Raw genomic sequence first — 23866 nt, 5'->3', positions numbered from 1 at the left:
TGCATTCCACTGCTTGAAGTATGGCTAACCCATATGTCTGTATTTAGTGATGGCAATGTAATCTGACATGTGTGTTCAGTTGAGAGACAGACAGCTGTATGTGTCATACCGTGCTAGTGGAGGGGGGGGGGGGGGGGGGGTGGGGGATGCCACTCTGTCGTCATGCTGCTGACTGTTGTGGTCTCTCTCTAACATGTTCAATTCCTCACAGATGTGCTGTACACTTTAAAGGCATATTCCCTATCACGGCCATTAAACCTTGTAATGGCGCCAAGATGTTCCCGGAGACAGGAGGCGTATGGAATAAGAACAGGCGGAGACACACTGTGAAAAGATACACTTGAAATGTGTATCCTGCCTTTTCCAATAGCACAAACCACATGCTGCACATCCATAAAAGTTTGCTTTTTAGTCACAAATGTAAAAGTTGAAATAAAGATTGTTGTGAACAAACACTGTGGAGCCATTCCTCTGCTTTTAACAAGCCTCTCTTCTGCTCTGGGACTTAATGGAGAACGTCTGGATGTATTTGTAGGCTTCCTCTTTTCATTGCATTCCTGCTGAGACAATCTTGCCTCATAGCACACACACCATATATTTTTCAAACAGCCAGACTCATAAAAGGACAGCAAAGGCACGGGTCCTAATCCACGCTTTAATGAGCGAAAACGGAAGTAATGGCATGCCAATTGACTAATAACCCGTGGCCGGCCCTAATGCCCCGGGTGTGACACGGTGTGTAATAGGAAAGAGAAACTTCTCCCGGGATTTGGTCCCTCGGGCAATTATTAAGAAGGATGACACTTTAACAATAGACGGATCAGAGCGCTCAACTTTGTCATCATGAGTGGATCCCATTATGTGGTGGAATAATGGCCGCCTGTGACGACAGAAAGAATGGAAAACAAAGATCATTTGAGGCGTCTCGCCATCTGAGCTGCCCTTTATGGCCGAGAACGATCCTCAATTGTTTTCTCGTCTTCGAGTAAATCCCATTTTAAAAAGGGCCCTATTCTTCTCATCTTCAGGTTCATACTGGATTTGTATTTAGTGTATCTACTGTGAAATGTCTCCATGCTTTATTAGCCGCTTTCACACCAAGTAGCCGTTCTTAGTTCCCAGCACTTAGTTCCCAGCACTTAGTACCCCCATGGAACTAAAGAGCAGATCGCGTTCACACCGGAATAAGTTCCCTGAGGGAGGATTACGCAAATGAAGCCGCTGACGTCACTTCTTCTTCTGCTTTGGGTTTACTGGCAGGCCGCAAACAACTTCACGGCGTATACTGCCACCCGAAGTCCCCGGCCGGAAGTCCCCGGAGTTGGGGACTGGCTTCAGTAGAAGCTGCTGGGACTCCCAGCAGCTTCTACTGAAACCTTCCGAGTAAATCCCCAGAACGCCGACACCTCCTCATCTCCACCGCTCACATGTTTTATTTTGTGTTGCCATAAGTTAGTCTCTCTCCGTTGGTGCGCTTGGCTGATGCTAATGCTAATAATGCTAATGCCAACAAATACAATGGCGGCTTCAAAAAACTTTTCACAGTTTTACGGGGCGTGGTTTGCAATTCGCCCAGCCAATCGAAATTTCTACTTTTTTCTCCCCAGGAAAGTCCCTGAAAATGGGGGTACAAGTTCTCTGAACTAAATACTCTTTTTGGTGTGAACGCAAAATTCCAGGCACTATCGGAACTAAATGGGGAAAAGTACTCCGGTATGAAAGCGCCTATTGTGTTCTCATACTGCCTGTGCTGCAGCACCTCTTTTCACCCTCTGTCTGAAACCAGAGCCCAGTCTGCTCTGATTGGTTGGCTGACTGGCTCTCTTGTGATTGGTCAACCGCTAAGAGATGTCCCGCCTCTTAGCCTCATCACGTACAATGTGTTGGAGCGCTAGCCAATAGGAGCTCAAGTGTTACCTAGAAACGCAAGTGTTACATAGTTAGACAGAGTCCAATGGAGGGATATCGAGGGGTAAACTCCCTTTTGAGGGAATTTGGGGATTTAGCCTTTGCAGACACAAAAACCTATAATACCCCACATGACATAATAAACTCAAAAAGCACAATAGGGCCTCTTTAATGTGGTTCTGGAGCTCAGAGAAATGACAGTCCTAAATGATGACCATGTATGCTCATTACATCTGGACCGAATGAGAACAGACATCATGACTTTCTTAAGCTTTATTTTGTCATTACACATGCAGGAAAATCTCCATGTGATAAACATTTCTGGATGGTTATCAGAGGAGTTTGCAGAACATCTTGAAAGGATGAAGATGCTACTTTGGCTTTGAATAATGGGAGGCTGTTTACTCTGTTGCAGATACCTATAGATAGCTCTCAATTTGGGCAATAAACACTTTGAGGAATGGCCGCCTGCCAACCCCGCTCTCCGTCTGTGTTTGTCTCACTTTGTAGCATCATAAGGCCACAGAGAATGCGAGATTATAATTTAAATTTAGACATGCATGCAAAGTGTAAGGCTAAGGATTCGACTGAGAATACATGTATTGACATTCTTGTTATTCTAAGGAATTGCTCTTCCACTAAAAGTACATTTTCCATTGTATAAAAGGTGATGGTGGAAACCAAAAGTATGTTCTGAGCAAACTGCTGAATGAAACAATGTAGCTGGTGTTTCAGAATCATCTGTGTCTTATCATTGGAAGAAAAAAAAGTCACTAAACAGAAAAACGTGGAGACTTTTCTTTCAAAGAGTCTCCAGAGCGGCTGTTGTCTTTAAGGAGGGAGGGGAGATTGCTTTCAGCGGCCTCAGCCCAGGACTGGTTCTCATCATTTTGACAATAAAACTCAAGGAGTTGAAACAAAGCAATGGTTCAGAGAGAGAGAGGGAAAAAAACGAGGGGGCTAGGAGATTTCCGCTGGCCTGCAATGAATCGGCTCCCCCTCCCCTCCCCTCCCCTTCCGAATCCCACAGAGGAGTAGAGAGGTGATTTTAGAAAAGCTTTGGAGGCTTAATTCCTCCGTGGCGCCCTGGGGGCTGAAGGACGCACGGACCAAAGGGCTTGAAATGGTTCAAAGATGAATGAGTGACTGTGCTTTCAATTCCCAGAGGTTTGTTTTTGTAGTGTCAGGGTTTTATTGCAGCTATAACAAGCTAAGATGTGACAGAGTAATGAATGAAAGAGAGTTCAGATCACCTTGAGGGTTAGGGAACAATACTCAGCTGACTTTAGGCACTTGCTCTTGCTTTTGTGCGGGCATGAATACAAAGAAATGTCAAACACTGAAGTCCCTGTACGACACTCATGTCCCTTTGAAGCACAATCAAACAGGTCTCATGCAGAGAGCCAGATGAGAAGAATATTCCTCTTATTGTTGTTTGTGTCCACAATGGTTGCTCTTTCCTTGGATAAGAGAACATTTTACAAGCGGCCGCCAAGAACATATTTGCCAAGTTAGGATAAAAAGCATTTTGTTTTGACAGTCTATAAATATTTTTCCAATACAAGTAGACTTTGATGAATCAGGCATAATACCATTTAAACAGATAACCATGGCATGCGTTCAGCTCTTAGATGCTCTTGGATGTTCCTAAAACCCCAGTACAACACTCTGGAGAATCACAGTATAATGTGTTGAAGTTCCTTTAAAGGTATCTCAATTTCACTTTTGCTGAATTTAACTGAAAGACTTATGAGGCATATGCCAGAGTATTTGCACACGGCACAGCACCTGACCTCATTAATGCTTAGGGCATGTTACCTTTGCTGAAATGAACAATTAGCCACCAATGTTGGACCAAGTGGGATTTATCTTTCAGCACAACTTTATAAGACAAAGGTTAGGAACGCCTGGGGCATCTGGAGTTCACACATTAGGGAAAAATATGAAAGAACTCTTTCTGCATGAGGCCCATTCTGTATTAAAAGAGCACATTAGTTTTATAATATGGGCAGTGCATGCTTTCAACAAGGCTGACATACTGTATCAACAACACTATGTATATATTTACAGACAAATCTGTACACTTTTTACATTCCGCTACTGATAAACGCATTAGAAAAAATAGTCAGTTTCATCCAAAAACTGCACCACAGAGGTGACCGTCCTTTTTATATGTCGGCGCTGGTGCAGACCTGCGACAGCCGGGGGTCGGAGTCGATCTCGAAGCGGTAGTGGTACCCCTCCCACACCTCCCTGCAGGCGTCCCGCAGGTCGTTGATGCGCTTCTTGATGCCCTTGCGGTTCAGGTAAAGTACAAAAAGAAAAATGAGACCGACGAAGCCCAGGACTATACCCAAGAAGACGTAAGAGGTCTGCAGAGCGAGGTCAGCCCCTGCCCCGCTCTGATGGCACCCCAGAGTTAACGTAACCACGGAGAGCATGGATGTGTTCCTCATGCCCGTTGGGTATGCACACACGAGGCTCTCAGCATCACTAATGCGTCCCTGAGATCTGTTCAGCCACAGGGCGAAAGACTCGATTCCACACGTGCATGTGAAGGGGTTTTCCCCCAGCAGGAGGTCCGCTCTGGGCAGGGAGTCCAGCTCTCGAAGGCCCTCCTCCGGCACCGCCTTCAGGGAGTTTAGCGTCAAGTCGAGCACCTGCAGGCGCTCCAAACCGGTGAATGAGGAGTTGTGGATCGCTACGAGGGAGTTGTTGGAGAGCAATAGGCGCTGGAGGCTGGTGAGGTGGGAGAAGATGTGCGAGGGGAGGAAGATGAGGCCGTTGTGGGAGAGGTCCAGACTCCTCAGGGCGCCCAGGGAGCTCCAGCGCAGAGAGGTGGCCAGGTCCATCACCGAGGAGTGGTTGTAAAGGGCCCGGCTCAGGTTCAGATCCAGCAGGGAGTGGTTCTGCACCATGAAGGCTTCGGGGTGGATGATCGCCAGCTGGTTGTTGCTCAGGTCCAGAGAGCGGAGGCTGCGCAGCCCCGAAAACGTGTTGGAATCCACCTCGGATATTCTGGGTTTGAGGGAGATTAATGAGACGTTGATTATACTTTTAAATAAAATACAAGAGCAAGAAGGTGGAAATAATGCAATGCCTTTAGACAGAACAGGGCTGATTTGTTTGGATACAAATGCTTCAATAAATTGAATGGGGTATTCATTTTAATACAGTTTGATTGAAGCAACAACAAGGAACAACTAATACTCAATTAGTGCTGCAACAACTAATCGATTGGTTTACCGATCATCAAGTATTTTGATAATCAATCATTAAGTAGTTTATCATGCAAAAATGGTAGGAGACGGTGTCTGCTGCCCCTCAGATATGGAGGTTTCTGGCTTTTCTCTGTTATACCAGACATGTAAGACCTCACCTTCAACTTTCCAAAACAAATGACAAATCTCACTATTTCCTGACATAACATCAATGGAGTTAACAATTAATCAATAACAAATGATCAATAGTTGCAGCCTAGAGCTGCAAAGGCTAATCAATTGGTTTGGATGGCTGAAAATAACAACTAATTATTTTTGATAATCAATAAATCATGAAGTCGTTTTCCATGCAAAGTTGGCAGAACATGCCGTCAGGAAATGTCCTGCTTTTCTTGGTTTTCTTTCATGATAAAGTGAGTATCTTCAAGATTGAAACAGACATAACAAGACATTTCTACTGTGGACTTTGAGAAATGTATGACATTTTACACCATTTTTTTATTTTGTATTTGATTAATCGATCATACGTATACATTCTGCCAGGGATACATCTGCTTTGCATTACCACAACGTGACCTGGAGTCACCGGGAGAGTCTCACCTGTTGTTGCTCAGAGAAAGGGTCGTCACATTGTCCAGCCCTTTGAAACACTCCGGGCCGATACGGCCGATATGGTTCCCGGTGATGAACAGATTCCGGGTGTAACCGGGGATCCCGGCCGGTACAGCCCGCAGCTCTCTGGAGACGCACTTCACGGTGTGTGCCGCCTCGGAGCACTCGCAGCGCGGGGGACACGAAGCGTAAAGAGAGCCGAGCAGCGCGCAGAAAACAAGGCGCTGCGCCAGATCCCGCATGTTGGAGAGGAGGGAAAGTGAGCGGTGCAAAAGAGAAACACAAATGGTTAAATGAAACGATCAGCTCCTCCAAGACGTCATAATCAAATGTTGTCCCGGCTGGGAATGCGCCTCAACTTTGCATCTCTGCAGAAAGTGTGGCCGGGAGGCAGGGTCTGATTTCCATGAGAACAGAGCTGGGGGTCGTGCTGATCTGAGGGTGTTTGATCCTGTGCCGGGGCGAAGCGGGGCGTCGCTTCTTCTCCAACAATGAAGTTAAAAGGACCCTCGCCTGGTGCGATGATATGTGGGGAGGGGCTTCTCTCCTGCCGGAGCCACGAGATGTTTCCTCTGGCTGGAGAGAGGAGGAGAAAGTGGCCGAGCCCCCCTCTCTCTTTCTCTCCATGTTTACACTCAAATACAACCATGTGGCGCTGGACAATACTGCAGCTCCTACCTGAAGACAGGGACAGGACATCTGATTGAGTTGTTGCAGGACAAAAACATGCAGAATCCTGCAAGAAGTTTCTATAGTAAATGTGCAGAATTAGAAGAAGTACTCTGGTATTAAAAAGTAACAATACCACAGTGTGGGAAATACTCAAAATGTTACTTAAATAAAAGTACTTAACTTTAGCATAGGAATATTCTTAAAGTACCAAAAGTGAAAGTACTCATTTTGCAGAGAAGCTCAATACAAATAATTGGCTGATTATACAATTATTTTCTTAACCTTTTGCTCCAGCGAAAACAATATCTCAGTGGAGTACAAGTATACAGTTGCACAAATTGGGAATACTGAAATAAAATACCTTAAAACTGATATAAGTACTGCATTTAAGTATTTGTGACAAGGCCCATGTTCCCTATTTGGTTTATTATCAGGTATACTTGTTTTACTTTATTGGATTTCTTTATGAGAATTTCATCAGTTCATCAAAACTGCCCAATTTTTTATGAACAAAAAAAAGCAGGATGTTGCAAGAAAATGTTTTCTATGATAAACAAATGAGTATTAAGATATTTTACTTTAGTGGCAATACTGCCGTGTAGACATACTGTAAAAGTAATGCATTCATTTTCATTAATAACTGTATTGCAGTTAAAGAAATACAACAGAAAATGGGAATACCCGAGTACAGTACAACACAACTGATGGTTATTTTTGTATGATTGGAATCCTAGTCTTATTTTATAGCTCTAATTTTGTTTTAAAGAGGTTTTTATGAGAATTCCTACAATAACACATTTTACCAGTTGAGGAATGTGCAGTCCGGGGTCATTCCCAGCTCCCCAGGTGGGATGGTAAACGTGGGGGAGGGGTGTTTGGGGGTCCAGACTATAAACCCCCTTTGATCCCCTACCTTGAATACCGTGATACTCTGCAGGATGATGGCCCCTCAGAGGAGCTTTGATATCAGCATCAGATCTGTGGCTGCTTCCTTTCCTTAATGTTTATTCTGACAGCTTATAATGATTATTACAGGAATCACTCGGGAGTTATTTATAGAAACTCCAGGAAGACGGTGGGGGTGGGGGGATGGATTTGCCTTTCATGGACTCAGAGTGTCCTGAAATCCTCACATCATCCAACAGTTATCATAAATAAATAAAGGAAAAGAAATAGCACACATTTTCTACAATAATAGAGATTTGTCTGGAAGTCAAAAACACACACAGGAAATTTGTCGTGAGCCAATAAGATCAGCAGCATGACATTAGCGAAACAAGAGGTTGTTATCTTATATTTCAGACGGGTATATATGGAAAGCGGCACTTATAAAAGCATCCCCGACTGTCTTTTGTCAGCGGAGAGAGTCTGAAAGGACCGAGGTCTCCACATTCCTGGACCTGGCTCTTGGATACGACAAGGCACCACAGCAGGTGACATTTAAAACCCTTCAATCCATCTCTACTTGATATTGCACTCCTGCACATGCACTCATAAGGACGCACTATTAGTCGTCACAACTTCTATTTCTCGTCCTAAATGATATGTGTTATAGGTAAAAAGCAGTAGAAATCACAATGCTGAGTTTGATGAACTGAACTCAAAAGGGCCATTCATTCAACCAATGCCTTTCATAGCTCAAAATGTAATAAATGACGTGTTATTATTAAAGAAAACAAGTCATTTAAGGGCAGCTTGTCTCCCGTTTTCCAACATTTAGCGCAATTATAGAGACCGAGGGTCTTTCACATTTCTCACTGCCACAATATCTCTCTGCTCAAGTAGCCTGATCATTTTCAATATAAATACTTTAGTTATTTTTACAATAAAATGTGATATGCTCCTCTATAGTTGCATGATTTTAAAGGGGAACACCACCTTATTAAAGATATTCCAATATGTTATTTCCATGGTTTAGGAAAGTTCAAATAATATTGTTGAACACGAGTTACTCTCTGTCAAAGTTAAACGAATGGGAGATTTGTGTGGACAGACAAGAGGTTTGTTTCTCTTTCTATTCCCGAATGAGCTTCATTACCTAATAAGCTTTACTTTCCGGTATCTTCTGTTTTGTTTAGGAGAGTCATTTCAGGGTGAATTGTGTAAAATACTTCTGAAAACATTGTGTTTTCAGCTCCATTGTGTTGTTGTACGTCAGCAGGAAACACAACTGGCCCAAATGTCATGATACTTGGTGGAAGGCTGCAGCGTAATGCACGAAAGAAACCGTTATGTACATTTGTTAACTTTGATAGGGCACTTTTGGTATTCATGTGGTGTCAGAATAATAAAACATAAGTTATTGACAAGGGACATTTTAGAAATGGCTATCAATGTGTTTTTTAAAAACAATTGAATGACAGAGAACCTGCACCATAAGAGGAGTATGTGAATGCAATGCATGAAGGAAAACAAGTTCCCTTAAACTCATCATCTTTAAACATCTTCTCCCAATTCATTGTAGTTTCCAAATGTATTGTTGGTGAAAAAAAATCACTTTAGTTTTGGATTTGGGAGAGACGGTTGTTCATGTTTGCTTCTATTTTTGGACCGTCTACGCCCCAATAAACAACATGATTTAATTTTGAAAAATGGACGTAGTACCCCTTTAAAAAACAGTCTTGAAGTGACACAGTAATAAGGTTTAAATTATATATTTTATAAAAAGGATTCCCCGTTCAAAATGCGGGTAGATTCTACATTGCATTACTCGTTCAAACGGTTGGAGACGAATGTCTACAGAAAGCTCCACACGAACAGCACAGGCTATTGCATCAAATCAACGTTAACTTAAGCAGGCCTCTTAAAGTCTAATGTATTATTTATTCTTGCTACGGTTTGCCAACAATGACATACAATTTAAACCAGATTAAGAGAAAGATGAAGAGTAATAAATATAAAAATCAATCAGCGGGCAGTGGGGCCGCAGTGGAGAGCAGCTGATTATTAATCAAGAAGCCACAGTGATGTGTCACACACTCTTGCATGCATACAACACACACATGCAATCTCCAATCACTATGTGCATGAATAACACACACTCCATCAGGCACAAATCTGCCTCCCTGCTGTGCATAGATGGAAAAATGACGGTGTAAATTATTGAAAAGGATAAATCTGTAGAGTGAGAGATCAAATTTGCTAAGTATATAAAGAGCACCTGGTGTACAGTATAATGTGTGATCAAATATTTACAGGCAACATGGGTGAAATACACAAGAGGCCACAGAGTATTAACATAAGTGCAAGAAAACAGGTTACCCCTTTAACACGATACAGAAAAAACAGATTTTAATTAATAAAATCACTTAAATGCCTTTGGATTATGGCAGGATGTGGGCTGGGTTCTATCAAAGCTTTGTGAAAACAGCGCTGACATTTCACAATGACCTTCGAATGTGATCTGCAGCGGTGGAAAGCAGCAGGAAGGACGCTATGAGTGAAAGTGGGGAAATGCAGTAGGGGTTGGAGAGTGTGAAAAACCTGAGGATCCTGGCTACCTGCTGCTCCTGTCAGCACCGGACAAAGAGAGGGCTCAACACTTATTCTGTTAGACTGCAAACAATGAGGGGATTTCAATCTACTCACGACACCCATGGCAACGGATTGGAGGTGCCAAACACCACGTGGAACTATTTTCTTTCAAGTATAACTAGAACAATGAAATTAGAAGATATTGAGGACCCGTGAGAGAGTTTATTTTTTTAGGCACCGACTCCTGCTTTTTACTTTTAGGTCAAAAATTGGGAATAAAAACATAATAATAAGAGCTGACCAGGATTCATAACCCTCACATTTATACCCCTTTTCCACCAAAGCGGTTCCAGGACCAGTCTGTTGTTTTTATTACAGCTGTATTAACATGCCAATACAGCTTAAAAGGTCTCACTAAGATCTCACTGAGAACTCACTGAGAACTCGCTGAGAACTCGCTAAGAACTCGCTGAGAACTCGCTGAGAACTCGCTGAGAACTCGCTAAGAACTCGCTAAGAACTCACTAAGAACTCGCTGAGAACTCGCTGAGAACTCGCTGAGATCTCGCTGAGATCTCGCTGAGAACTCGCTGAGAACTCGCTGAGATCTCGCTGAGATCTCGCTGAGAACTCGCTGAGAACTCGCTGAGAACTCACTGAGAACTCACTGAGATCTCACTGAGATCTCGCTAAGAACTCACTGAGATCTCGCTAAGAACTCGCTAAGAACTCACTAATAACTCAATAAGAACTCACTAAGAACTCACTAAGAACTCACTAAGAACTCACTAAGAACCGAACAAGCACCAGACGGAGCTAGCACCAAACTGCCTTTCAGTGGAAAAGGGGTACACGAGGCTTTTCGTTCAATAACCCTGGAGTTGCTAATCAGCTGTTCCACTAAATAAAAAGTTAGATATTCAAGGACACAGTTTGAGTTTGGCACAAGAATAACAAAAACAAAAGCTGAACCATCGTCTGGGTTTTAACCGCAGCCACATTCATTGAGTTTGCTACAATCGCTGCACAGATGATCTGTAGTTAAAAAGGTTTGAAAACATTCTGAAAGAAGTACCATGAGGCAATACATGTAATGCACGTACAACAAATCTCTGAGATACTATTTCTGTTTTAGAAGATGTAAGAAAACACACAAAAATACAAACTGCTGCGACGTGTTTAGCGGAGCATGAAAAACAGTAAAGTCACTTGGAAATGCTTCTAATCGATGTAACATGTTTGTATAAAAATGGCATTCTGGAAGCAGTGAATTATGGGATTTCACTCCCTGGAAATTATAAAAGATCTGGAAGCAAGGCATGAATGTGTTCCCTCTGAGAATTCACCAATTCCTCTATTTTTCAGCTACACCACGTCGACACTTTGCAGGTGGCGATGGCTTAAACCTGCCCTCAGGGTTTGAAGTATCATATCCATCAAGTGTTTGTACGTCGGGTGTTCAGTCACGACAAATAACCGATATAAAATCACTTCCATCACTTTCAATCTTAGCATAACGCCGCTAACAGGCCGTCTGCTTCTCACAAAGCCAGCCTGTGTTCCCGCTCCACAACCCTCTCTCGGAGGTTAGTAGTCTTTTATCTCCTCGACACCGTGTGATGCCCCCCCCCCCACTCCCTCGATGTGTAAAAGGTCAACCTGCGGGGGTCCTCGTGTCCTCCACCTGCCTCCAGGTCACCGCAGGTTGAAGGCCAGGACCACAGCGATGATGATGCCCATCAGCATGAGGAAGGGCAGCCAGGTCTTCAGAAAACCTGCACAGCTGGAGAACACACAGAGAGGAAGAGTAAATGAAGAGGAGGGAAATAAAAGAGCATGGAAACTGATGATTTGTATTATTTTCAGTATGAAATATCAGCGTCATATTTGTACTGATTTAAAAACGGTTGTATTATTTTATGGCACTGACCTCCATCATGACATCAGAGTGCCACAGTGACGCATCCTAGAACCCGGAAGTAAACTCCTTCCGGTTCCTTCGTCAAAAACGCAACGTAATGTCTCCATAGGATTTAGGAAACTAGCTGGAAATAAGGTCTGTGGTTGAAACACATTTAAGAGACGGGTCACGTTTTGTTCAGCCGGATAATCTCCACATGTCTACCCTACTTTTATAAGTTTCTAATCATAAATCTAGTCGCCAGAAGCAAAATGCTAACGTTATGCTATAAACGAACTACAGCAGCTTCAACGTCACGCCGACTTAACATCCATATTCAAACATACAGATTCTAAATTGTACAAGTTGAAGCGTTTGTTTGAACACTCTGCAGGAGGCAGGGACTTGCTTTCAAGCAGAACAGAAACTAACTTAGAGGAGTGTGTACGTGTTCGGCGTAATGACGTAAAACGACCTCGACAACTTCTGTAGTCCTATTCAGCCACTTGGTAACAACCATCGTTTCTCAGACACGTCAACTCTTCAGAAATCACCAGCTGCTGATGGATTTAATGTCGTAGAACAAAACGTGATCCGTCTCTTGAATGTGTCTCAACCACAGACCTTATTTCCAGATATTTTCCTAACTCCTATGGAGAAAAGGAACCGGAAGTGGTAACATGCTAACTTACTTCCGGGTTTTAGGACGCGTCACTGTGGTACTCTATTTCATTACACCCGACAACTCGCAATCACCAGTTTTGAAGCATTGAAAACTTTATTTCATAAAAACGACAATTTATTAAAACATTTTTGTAGGCTGTAGAATGTCGTTAAATATGGCAGCAGACCATTTACATGCACAAAAACCTATAGAACACACGATAGGAAAGGGAAAACCCCAAAAAGCGCAATAGGGCCTCTTTAAGCTTCATTTGAAAACTTAAATATGAGCCTCTGAGCTAATTAAAAAAAACATTCAGTACAGTTGTCGCACACCAAAGTGACTACATTGGGAAGTGACTTTATTTGTCTAATCAACTTGTTTTAACAACAATCACCTCACTCACTGGGATGTGTATTCCACTCCCACATCACTTCAGTTCACAGACTTTCTGCAGGACTGTCCTATATACGGTCTTACTACTTCCCTAAAATCAGGTCTGCCTCCCTCTCTCGAGTCCTGAGACACAAACAGGTTCAAGGCATTCCAGTAAAATCCCCGAGCCCCCGGATCAGAGAGAGAAACCTCGTCCAGAGCTCCAGAATCTTCTTCTTACGGTGGCTTTACACAGAGCAGCGCAGATCAAATGCTACGCTCCAGTTTGGGCCTTTGAGGCAAATAAAATGCTGATGTTTTAGAATAAAAACTGTCGATTTTCTGTACCAATGCCAACACATTTAAAGCATTACAAAAATGATGCTGAAAAGCTGTAAGCTTCATCCCAGTATCTGATGCTTTTATCAACACATCTAGACTCAGGCGCTGTTTACACGAGAACGAAACGGCTGTATCCGCTACCTTTCTCTCGCGTATAGCCCGTTCGTTCACACGAGGCCGCAACGGAAACGCGGAAACTCACCCCGCAAACGATAACGGGCCTCAAGGTGGATAGATCTGCAACCGGAACGCTCTGGGGGGCCAAACGGCTCCGTGTGTACGTCCTATACGATAATTTCCTGATAACGATGAAGCCATAGCCCCGCCTCTCCCCCCCTCTGCTGCTCACTGCTGTAGCATGGTCCGCCGCTACTGACCATGCTACAGATGTTAGTGCAACATCTAAAGCTCCTCTACCACAACCATCAGCAACAAGTGGACATGGAGAACTACATGTTGCTAAATCCACCGCGGAGAATAAACAGAAGGGCAATCAGGCAACCATGGCAACCATGCTCGGGGGTCTTCTTCGCTGCTTTTGGTGTATTTTGTGGCGGAGGTACAGCGCCACTTACAGGCCCGGCATATGTACTCCAGCGTCTCCAGCGGGTCGAGCGGTCTCGTGTGAAGGGACACGTTTATTGAGCCGTATCCGTGTGGACGGAAGACTTTTTTGATATTAAATTCGGTTCGTTTGCGTTCCCGTGTAAATGGGGTCTTATACATGCTGAGTTAACAATGTTGTTGCAACTAGGCTATGTTTAAAAAGCTATGACTTTAGGGCCATTGTGAGTTAAAAAAACACATAACTTTACTTGGCAAGGTTTGATTAACCTCTTCACACCGAAGATCCCATTTATGAGGGTTTTTTCGCATTAATGTACCAGTTTTTACCAAAATGGCCATAATTCGATATCAAGTTTGTTGATGAAACATTAAAGCTAACTTTAAAGATAAGGGGGGGGGGGGGGGGGGGTCGATTTAGCCCGGGGAGAGGGGGTCATACTAGAATAAAAGAGCAAAAACATTTTAAGAAGCTTTCATATTCCTAGAAATCCTACATTTGTGAGAAACCAATAATCAGAAATGTGTTTCTTTTTTTACTCATGAATAGACATAAAACAAATTTATTTTTAGAAACCACATTGCTTTACTTTTTATCACCATCTAATAAAGCCAAATGGCTCCTGGAATAAAGTACATCCAACAACTAACATACTCTATGTAACGTACAGATGAATACATGTTCATATTCCAGGACTGCTGTTCACAGTCAATGCTTTATTAGTTATACATTCCACATTGTTCAGATAAAAGGCACTGAAACATCTCTCATTGTGTGTCTCTAGCACTATTGATTCTAACCCAAACAATGAGCAGCTAGCATCACTGATGGTTTTGTTTCTGAAAGTCTACAGGAGAGAGAGGAGCTTCTGAATCTGAGCCAGGCCTGAACAGTGGCCATCTTTTCTCTGTGTTTGGTCCAGGAGCCTCACACCTGTTCAGTTGGACTAAGACCAGGTAAACCATAGCGCCAGTCAAGAATACTTCCTGCTGCATTATGCATAACTATTCCTACACTGTTCCCCCAAGACTCTTCCCTAAGACTGAGAATTTGGTTTGGGATATTGCCAAATATCTGGAACAAACTCCCAGAAACCTCTCACTACTTTTAAATCCAGGCTGAAGACTTTCTTTTTGCCGCTGACTTTAATTGAACTATTCACATCTAAAAAGGCCCGGACACACCGAGCCGATTTCGGCCGTCGATAGATGTCCGGCCGTCGATGAGCGTCCATGTTGAACCTTCCGCTCCTGATTCAACATGTTGAATCGGGAGGCTGTCTGCAAAATAAATCACTCTGATTGGCTGTTCAGCTTAGCGAATCAGTGCATGAGAAGCGAAACGGAAGAGAAGAAGGCACACACAGACGGCTATTATTTTTCATTTTCAGTGCACCGCACTAAACATGTTTTCGATTATAAGTCGTTATGTGAAACAGTCTGTGATGGACGAGAGTGAAAATGGAACACACTATTCTGTTCTTCTTCTCTCGGTGTATCTCGCAGTCTGTCTTCCGGTTGTTGCCTCTTTTGAATGACGAATACACACTACCGCCGCCTGCTGGTAAGGAGAGTTATTGCCACTCACGCATGCGCAGTTCGTACGTGCTACTTGGCCGTCGGCTGAAGTCTTTGCGGTGTGTTCCAGTGCGACAGTTTGGCCAAGACGCAGACAACAATCGGGTCCGTCGGGACGTGTGCTTTGGTGTCAGCTTGGTGTGTCAGGGCCTTTACTCTGCACTGTAACTTTTATTCATGTACCTGTGTTATTCATGTTTTATTATTTTTGCTTTTTAATGTTTCTAATGTGTTTTATGCTCTTAATGTCTTTTTTGTAAAGCACTTTGAATTGCCTTGTGTTGAAAAGTGCTACATAAATAAACTTGCCTTGCCTAATATTCATGCGAACACCTCCAAACAAGCTTCGTAGTGATCAGTCCTCTTACCCGATGTGTTTCCCGTGGATGAGCACGAGGAGGCAGAGGTTGACCATGTTCCATGAGGTGCTGTTTTCATATTGCATCAGATTCAGAGCCATGGCCACGTGAGAGTGACAGTTATCACAGCAGAGGTTGTGCTGTGGAGAAAACAAAGAGTACACATCAATCACTTTCATAGAAACACTAACATTACTGCTTCAAGAACTATTGTTGTGTATCTTACTTATTGGCAAAGTTTTAGAGACCATTTTCAGCGCTATTGCTAATATCATAACACTACTGTATAAGTTGTAAAATACATATTTTAACACATTTATTGTAAACCTGTAGTACGATTTAACAAACTAAGCTTCTCAAAGTTTATATAGTTATATTTTTCATGTTGGTGTTTTCACCGGTAGTATACTGTACATTTCAACCAATTATCCTTTAGTCAAATACTTTACCATAGATATTTCATATTTTTTGATGTTACTTCTTGACTTACTTCTATATATATATATCTTTCTCTATACACATAAGCCGCATTCACACCGAGTACTTTTCACCCGTACTTTTCACGTTTAGTTCCGTTAGTACCCCTGATGTCGCGTTCACACAAAAAAAAAAACTATTATGGCCCGTTTCCACTGAAGGCCTCGCTCGACCTCGCTCGGTTTGGTTAGGCCTTATTAGGCCCGGCTCACTTTAATGCTGCGCTTCCATTACAGTTTAGGAACTGGGGTAGTTACTATAGTAACGCAGTGTAGGCGGAGCCGTGACGTCATCTTCAATGAGAGCCCCAGAAAAACAACACAGCCGTTAGCTCTTAGCACTCAGAGCTCACAGCTCTTCATATCTGTTCAGAAACTAGACAAAAGTTAAACAAGTACAAACCACAGACTGCCTGTGTCATGGCGAATACAGTCGCTGCTTTATTTATGTCTGTTGGCCGTTGTTGTGAGTGTGGACGGTCGGAGCATATATAACGTTAGCTTAGCCAAGCACCATTTAGAAAACACGCATTTTAAAAGGGTTTTTCGCCTGCCGTCTGTCTGCAGACTTGTCAAAGCATTAATTCATGGTTTTTACTAACCGGTATCAGTATGTTGTTACTTCGCCATCATTTTGAAAAGTGTATTACAATTAAATCACGGTCAAATATGTTCATCTTGTTGTAGTTGTAGCCCCCTTGCCAGCGATTCTCTCTCTAGTTCAGCATACTCAGCCCGACTTATACCCATAGCCGGTACTAGGCCAAGTGGAAACGCAACCAAAAACGGGCCCCGCACGGCTCGGCACGCTTAAAGTACCACAGTTCTGATTGCGATTGCAAACCACGCCCCGTAAAACTCTGAAATGTTTTGTAGAGCCGCCATTTTATTATCCTCGCATTAGCATTAGCATTAGCCCAGCGCACCAACGGAGAGAGACTAACTTATGGCAACACAAAATAAAACGGTGGAGATGAGGAGGTGTCGGCGTTCTGGCGATTTACTCGGAAGGCTTCAACTTATTCCGGTGTGAACGCGATCGGCTCTTAGTTCCATGGGGGTACTAAGTGCTGGGAACTAAGTACGGCAAAGTACTTGGTGTGAACGCGGCTATAGACATATTTTCCCCTCAGGGATAAATAATGTTTTTGTTCTGATACATAAAAGTCAATAAAAGACCATAATAACGTGTATTTACCATCCTTTGTTTGTACTCCTCTGAAGCGTCGTGCACCGCCGTGTCCCAGGCATTCGAGCCTCTGGCGTACACTTTGCTAACGTCAAGCATCCAGTACCTGTAAACAAAGAGACACATATATATATCTATATATTTTCTTAGTAGGACGGATGTCGGGGAACAGCTCTGGTTTTTACAAATTCTCTGGAGCAATTTGTTAAATCACAACAACAACAATATTCTGATTTACTCACTTCGTTGGTTTTCCAAAAGCCATGTTGTCTTCCTGCAAAAACAAGAAAGATATTTCTTGTTGATCACTTGTGCCCTCATGTTTCTTTGATTAAGCTGGACTTACTGCATGATCTCCTTTTGTTCTATATAGTAAATACAAACATACGTTCAGGATCAAACCAGTGGAGTAAATGAATTAAATCAAACCTTTCAAGGGCTTTCAAAAACATAATTATTTTTTACGATGTGATGATAAATCACCAGTAGGGCCTGGCTCATTTCGTGGCATCTGCAGGCAGTGGCAAGTCCTTCCGGCATATGCCACAGAGGCCGCTACTCTGTGGTAGCTGTGGCAAGTACTTCCGGCATATGCCACAGAGGCCGCTACTCTGTGGTAGCTGTGGCAAGTACTTCCGGCATATGCCACAGAGGCCGCTACTCTGTGGTAGCTGTGGCAAGTACTTCCGGCATATGCCACAGAGGCCGCTACTCTGTGGTAGCTGTGGCAAGTACTTCCGGCATATGCCACAGAGGCCGCTACTCTGTGGTAGCTGTGGCAAGTCCTTCCGGCATATGCCACAGAGGCCACTACTCTGTGGTAGCTGTGGCAAGTACTTCCGGCATATGCCACAGAGGCCGCTACTCTGTGGTAGCTGTGGCAAGTACTTCCGGCATATGCCACAGAGGCCGCTACTCTGTGGTAGCTGTGGCAAGTCCTTCCGGCATATGCCACAGAGGCCACTACTCTGTGGTAGCTGTGGCAAGTACTTCCGGCATATGCCACAGATGCCACAACTTGCCGAGGCATCTTCCGCTGCTCAACGGGAGTTGCCACAAGATGCCAGAGTAAGAGAACGTTTACGGTAGCTGCCACTCGCCTTCCGTGGCAAATGCTGCTATTTAAACCCGTATTTATCGTGTAAAATGTCGCTGTTTTGGCATGACTTTATCGAACTGATCTGTACACAGGACTGATGATCTGTGCACAGGGTTGGGTTGTAACTGAATACATGTAACGGCGTTACGTAATCAGAATACAAAAACCAAGTAGCCTAACTGTATTCAGCACTCGTTACATTTGAAAAACAACTAATCCGAATACAGTTACTTCCGTAAACCTGAAGTGAATACATTTTGGAATACTTATTGGAATTATTGGTGGAAAAGTTTCCTCACAAAATGTATCCTAATATTCATTACCGGCAGAACTGTGTGCACAGCGCAGCAGCATGTCTGTGAGGCCCCGCCCCCGCACGCAGATGAGAGAGAGATCTCTTTTTAAATATATTGAAAGTTAGAAACGGAGATGGTTCGATAAAACGTGCAAGATAACGTTTATGTAGCATTTATTTACTGTCGAAATGACATTTCATAACTGGATCAAATCAAAGTGAATGGCCTGCTGCTGCTGAAGGCATGGGGCAAATATTAGTCCTTTGCCTAATTTATAAAGTAAACCTTAGCATCTCACTAGCAGTGGCAACTGCAATCAGTTACAGCTGCCCTAAGTCTGTAGCCAAGTCTAATAACACCAGTGTACACGTTGCTGTGTCAATACAGATATGTATTTGTTAATTATTTGTCTTTACTAGTCATACACCTGGTTTATCGTAGCAAGCAGTGGAAACTCCCCTCAAGAAGCGACAATTGCCAAGGGCGTTGCAACCCTCACTCGCCAATATTTCATCATAAATATAGCACGTTTGTTTATTTTAGCAAACCATGCTCCAAGTAAAATTGAATAGAAATTATAATGTTTAAAAAAATAGAGATCAGACCATCAGTCCTGTGTACAGATCAGTTCGATAAAGTCATGCCGAAACAGCGACATTTTACACGATAAATACGGGTTTAAATAGCAGCATTTGCCACGGAAGGCGAGTGGCAGCTACCGTAAACCTTCTCTTACTCTGGCATCTTGTGGCAACTCCCGTTGAGCAGATGCCTCGGCAAGTTGTGGCATCTGTGGCATATGCCGGAAGGACTTGCCACAGCTACCACAGAGTAGCGGCCTCTGTGGCATATGCCGGAAGGACTTGCCACTGCCTGCAGATGCCACGAAATGCGCTTGCTGTCTCTCTAGATCACACGCACTGGGCTCTTTGGTAACTGGAGTTTGCATTGAGTCCCAGGTCCATCAGCATCAGTCATGTGTAGATTTTTTCCGGTTGTGTATTTTCAAATTCTAGCGCACTCGAGCTGGTTCTCCATTCTTACCTACCTTTAAGCACAACATTAACAGCAAGCCATTAAGTTGGCCAATCGAACACATGAAAGTTCCTCTTCCGGTCTGATTTTATAACATGAATATGAGTAGTATGAGTATTTCCATTGTGAATGCTGTGATAAGATGCATGTCATTTTCCACCATGATAATTCTCCAGAAGGGTAAAATCCTTCCTCATCGGCAGAATTGTTAAAGCTCATGGATAATACGACAACATATTTCATTATCCCACTGTTGTTATCTATTATTGCAGGGCTGTTTTTGATTGTTTTTCCATGTGCATTATTTATTTAATGGCTGATGCAAGCACATTTGGTTTTGACCATAGTGTATTTCACCAGATTTTGACAAACAAATTGAGTTTGAAACATACTGAAAATACAGAACTAGGGCTTTGATAAGTTCCTTTTCATATGCTATCCCTTGTTTTGCAAGTTGTATACTTTCAAGAAGCTACTGTAAAACTAAAGGAGGCAATGATGATGCTTAACACTTGTGGACCAGTCATTAAAACCATATACTTTATTATGAAAGCTTATACTTCTTGTCTTATCTGACATACATTGTGGTAATTTAGAGCCCCTTGTACCTCATTTCACATACAGGCCATAACACTCTGCAGCAGCACAGTCATTACTCACGGAGACAAAGTACGGTCCTGCAAAGTCCCGGATGACCCCGGTGGAAGTGCAGATTCCCATGTGGCCAATGAGTGGAAACAGCCATCTGAACAAAAAAATAATGTATTAAACAATCTAAAAGTAGTACCTCACAATCAGAAATACTTTCTTTATCCCCTGGGGAAATTGGGTTACAGCTGCTCCATTTTAGAATGAAAATATAGACAAATGTAGTGGCGTTGTATACATGTAGGATATAATGTTATATAGAAAAACATTGGACATACTGTAACCTCTTTAAACTTTTTGTAGTGGGAGGTAGGACTCAATATGATGGTGTTGTGGCAAAAAAGGATAACAATTAGTCAACTTTTCCCTCAACAACTTCTAGTCTTGTTCCAAAATTCGCAATCTAAGAGTTTTTACGTCCACTTCTCCTGACAGCAGTCCTAAAAAATGCATGTATGGACTCACATACAGACATATTAAGTACTATTATGCACAAGGGTCATGTGGTAGTAATGCATTTTTTTTAAATGTTGAATAAGCACTGAGAAACAAAACTGTCAATACTTTATCAGTAAGAGATAATGGACACAAACACATTATATGTGATACAATATACATTATCTACCACCACCGTCAACTTGTTTGGTATACATATGATACAGTATTTCCTGTTTATAGTGATATTCCTAGAAAAGTGGTTATCTAAGAGTGTGATTGTATAACTTATATACTGTGTTTTTTCTTAGAAAGCAACATGTAATAGTAGCCTATAGCCTTTTACGTCATGTAAAATTACAATGAGTTGTTGGTTAAAACACTTAGACACACATTTTTCTAAAAGTTTTGGTCAAATTAAGATATTAAGAAATGTGTCCTGCTAAAAGTATGAAACACTTGCATTTATTTAGTACAACTATAAGAGCATTTGAGCTTTTACACCAAGTTAATGTGTACTTTTAAGTAAAAAGGCTGACTTTAAGCACATTTATCTGTTTCTTTTATAGTTGCTTATAAAAATTGTTTTTATAGTTTATATATGTCACTCTAACTCACAGCGAGGCCAGCTAACAAATACATGTATTAAAATCATATTTAAAAAACAAAACAGCAACAGGATGCTAGCTAAGCTAAGCTAAGTCAGCTGTCACTTCCTCCGGAGGTTTCTGAGTCCAGAAGCCGACTTTCACGCACTGTTTACGGCGGTAACTCACGACAACACGGGGATGGGTGTCCACACTACACAGTAAGGGAAGCGACCGGCCTCTGTGTTTATTTTCTCAGAAGCTATCTGGTAATTCTTCATGCTTTCTTTTTCAACAACATCCGCCATCGCCAGCTGTGGAAAACGAACTTCATTTATCCCACTTACAGTCACAAAGAAATACAAGGGACAAAAACCGGAAAGGGTGGGATTTGAGTTTCAAAATCAAATTCAAGAAGTGCCCTTTTTGTAACAAATGTTGAGGATAATTACAATTAAATATTATGTACGGTATTTATTGTTGCAGGGAAATTCTAGCAGAAAAAAAAGTAGAGTAAATTGGTATTTCTAATTAATTATTGTACAGGTTTTTTACTCTTTGTCTATTCTGTTTGGATATATTCAATCCTGCATTTTATTAGGTCTATGACACAATTATGTTATGGCACTAATATGTTCATTATTCGCTTTTATTTCTTCTTGCCTTAAATTATTTTCCACCATTTTATTAATTTGAATATCTTACCGTACACGCTGCATTTTTGGAAGGGCCTTATATTTAAAATGGTCATTGCCAACAACTACAGTGAAGCTGCATTATGATAATCAAGCCTTTGAATATGAGTTTGTTTAGCAGTACACTATACAAATGGTCTGTTAAGGTTTTACTTTGAAATGTACAACCGAGACGTCTTTCTCTTATTTTATCTGGCTTTATTCTGTGTGTCTTGGCTGTGGCAGCAACTTCCGGGATCTATGAGCCTCCACAGTCCACACACAGGAATAAACCAGTCTAGTAAAACTTTAGTCAAACAAGCCAGTTATTTTTGTTTAACCCTCAATCCTTAGAGCAAATGTATTTCATATGTCAAGCAGATCAAACTACATAAATGTAACTAAATGTTCCGAAGTAACTAAGACTCTTAGATATACATTAATTGGTAGGTTTTCTACAATGGTTGCCTAAAAGGGAGGAGTTGTGAATGGTCCTAAGTGATGAAGCTATGTTGCTCATTTAGTTTTTCAATTTTACTTTGTGTAACAGTGTGTGGAAATCAGTCCAATACATCTGGAAGAGTTAAGGTGTTTGACAGGTTTCTAAACCATAAAAAGGGCAACACAATGCTATACATTGGGGAACAATCATTGTAGTAATAATCCTACAAAAATATACACTAATGCGTTGGTGGATACAAAGGCACTCAGAGTGCGTAGACATCCTCCAAGGCTGTGCCCCATGGTAATGAAAGTAACAAATACATCGTACATCCACACTTCGGATCCCCTCCATCATGAAAGGGTTATTTGATACTTCCTTCCTCCAAATATCAGGAAAATCTGGCTAGTAACTTTCTCCATCTGCCAGGAAATCAAACTGAACCAAAAATAAACATTGGCAGAGGTAATTAAAACAACAATTACATTATTAAAATGATACACACTTAGCAACTTAAGCTAATTTAATAACCTTTTGAGCCAGAAACACTTATTATGTTATGTATTGGGGAACACACTTGAAACTGTATTGCACAGGTTCATTGTTATCATCCAATTTCAACCAGAAGCTCTTTAATAGGACCTGATGTGTCCGGTTTGTTACAGAAAGCCACTATTTGATTTGATGCCAAAACAAAGAAGGCTCTCCAGTGTAGAGCAGGGCTGTAGCTATATCTGAGGAGTTATCTATGACAATGGTGGCAATGGAAACAAAGAGGAACCCATGGGACCTGCTGGGGCTCTGTGTTCTCCGTGCTGGGTCCCATTAGACGTGACAGGTGATATATTGTGCGAAGGACAAAAACAAAATACTCAGCAAAAGCAAGGAGACGTTGATGAACGAAGGCTCATCATCGGGGAGCTTTGGGAATTCTGCGGCAAAATGCCAACTCAATATCTGGCTGAGCCGTCCTGCCCAATTAGGCCAGGAGATGTTCTGCTTTTAGGAGCGAAACTTTGAGACCCATTTTCCTTTGAACTCAAAGTAAAATGTCATGTGTCCGCTAGTTTACAGTTCAGCTACATGGACTCTTATTACCAAGATAAGAAATGAAACTATGGGTCTAATTCTACACTAAGAATGTGGATGTATCAGAGGGTATAAAGTTGGGATTTTAATAAGTCTCCAAGCAGACATTTAATAGCAACACTTTTCTACATAACATCATGTCACTTTAAAAGCTCCTCAGAGGGGAAGAGTTTTTCATTAAAAATGCATAATGAACCCATCCAGTGATGCGTAGTAATTTTCTGAAA

The 23866-nt window shown here is 42.1% G+C and overlaps 2 protein-coding genes across 2 annotated transcripts; both read right to left on the bottom strand.

Moving 5' to 3' along the window:
* Positions 1 to 2166: 2166 nt before the first annotated feature.
* On the bottom strand, positions 2167 to 8905 carry tpbga (trophoblast glycoprotein a). The gene is made up of 2 exons (XM_034226438.1): positions 5730 to 8905; positions 2167 to 4926 (listed from the first exon to the last, which is right to left on the bottom strand). Exons 1-2 carry the CDS (start codon positions 5981 to 5983, stop codon positions 4077 to 4079), a joined length of 1104 nt encoding a protein of 367 aa, XP_034082329.1. The 5' UTR covers positions 5984 to 8905; the 3' UTR covers positions 2167 to 4076.
* Positions 8906 to 9689: 784 nt separating this feature from the next.
* LOC117552798 (transmembrane protein 222-like) lies at positions 9690 to 21792 on the bottom strand. The gene is made up of 6 exons (XM_034226439.1): positions 21624 to 21792; positions 20425 to 20509; positions 17577 to 17608; positions 17344 to 17440; positions 15679 to 15809; positions 9690 to 11670 (listed from the first exon to the last, which is right to left on the bottom strand). The coding sequence occupies exons 1-6, from the start codon at positions 21740 to 21742 to the stop codon at positions 11583 to 11585; spliced, it is 552 nt and encodes a 183-aa protein (XP_034082330.1). The 5' UTR covers positions 21743 to 21792; the 3' UTR covers positions 9690 to 11582.
* Between the last annotated feature and the right edge of the window lie 2074 nt (positions 21793 to 23866).

Source organism: Gymnodraco acuticeps, unplaced genomic scaffold, assembly GCF_902827175.1.
Source record: "Gymnodraco acuticeps unplaced genomic scaffold, fGymAcu1.1, whole genome shotgun sequence".
In the NCBI taxonomy this organism is placed as follows: domain Eukaryota; kingdom Metazoa; phylum Chordata; class Actinopteri; order Perciformes; family Bathydraconidae; genus Gymnodraco; species Gymnodraco acuticeps.
The sequence above is the reverse complement of the archived record's forward strand: the minus strand, read 5'-3'. Positions and strand labels throughout refer to the sequence as shown.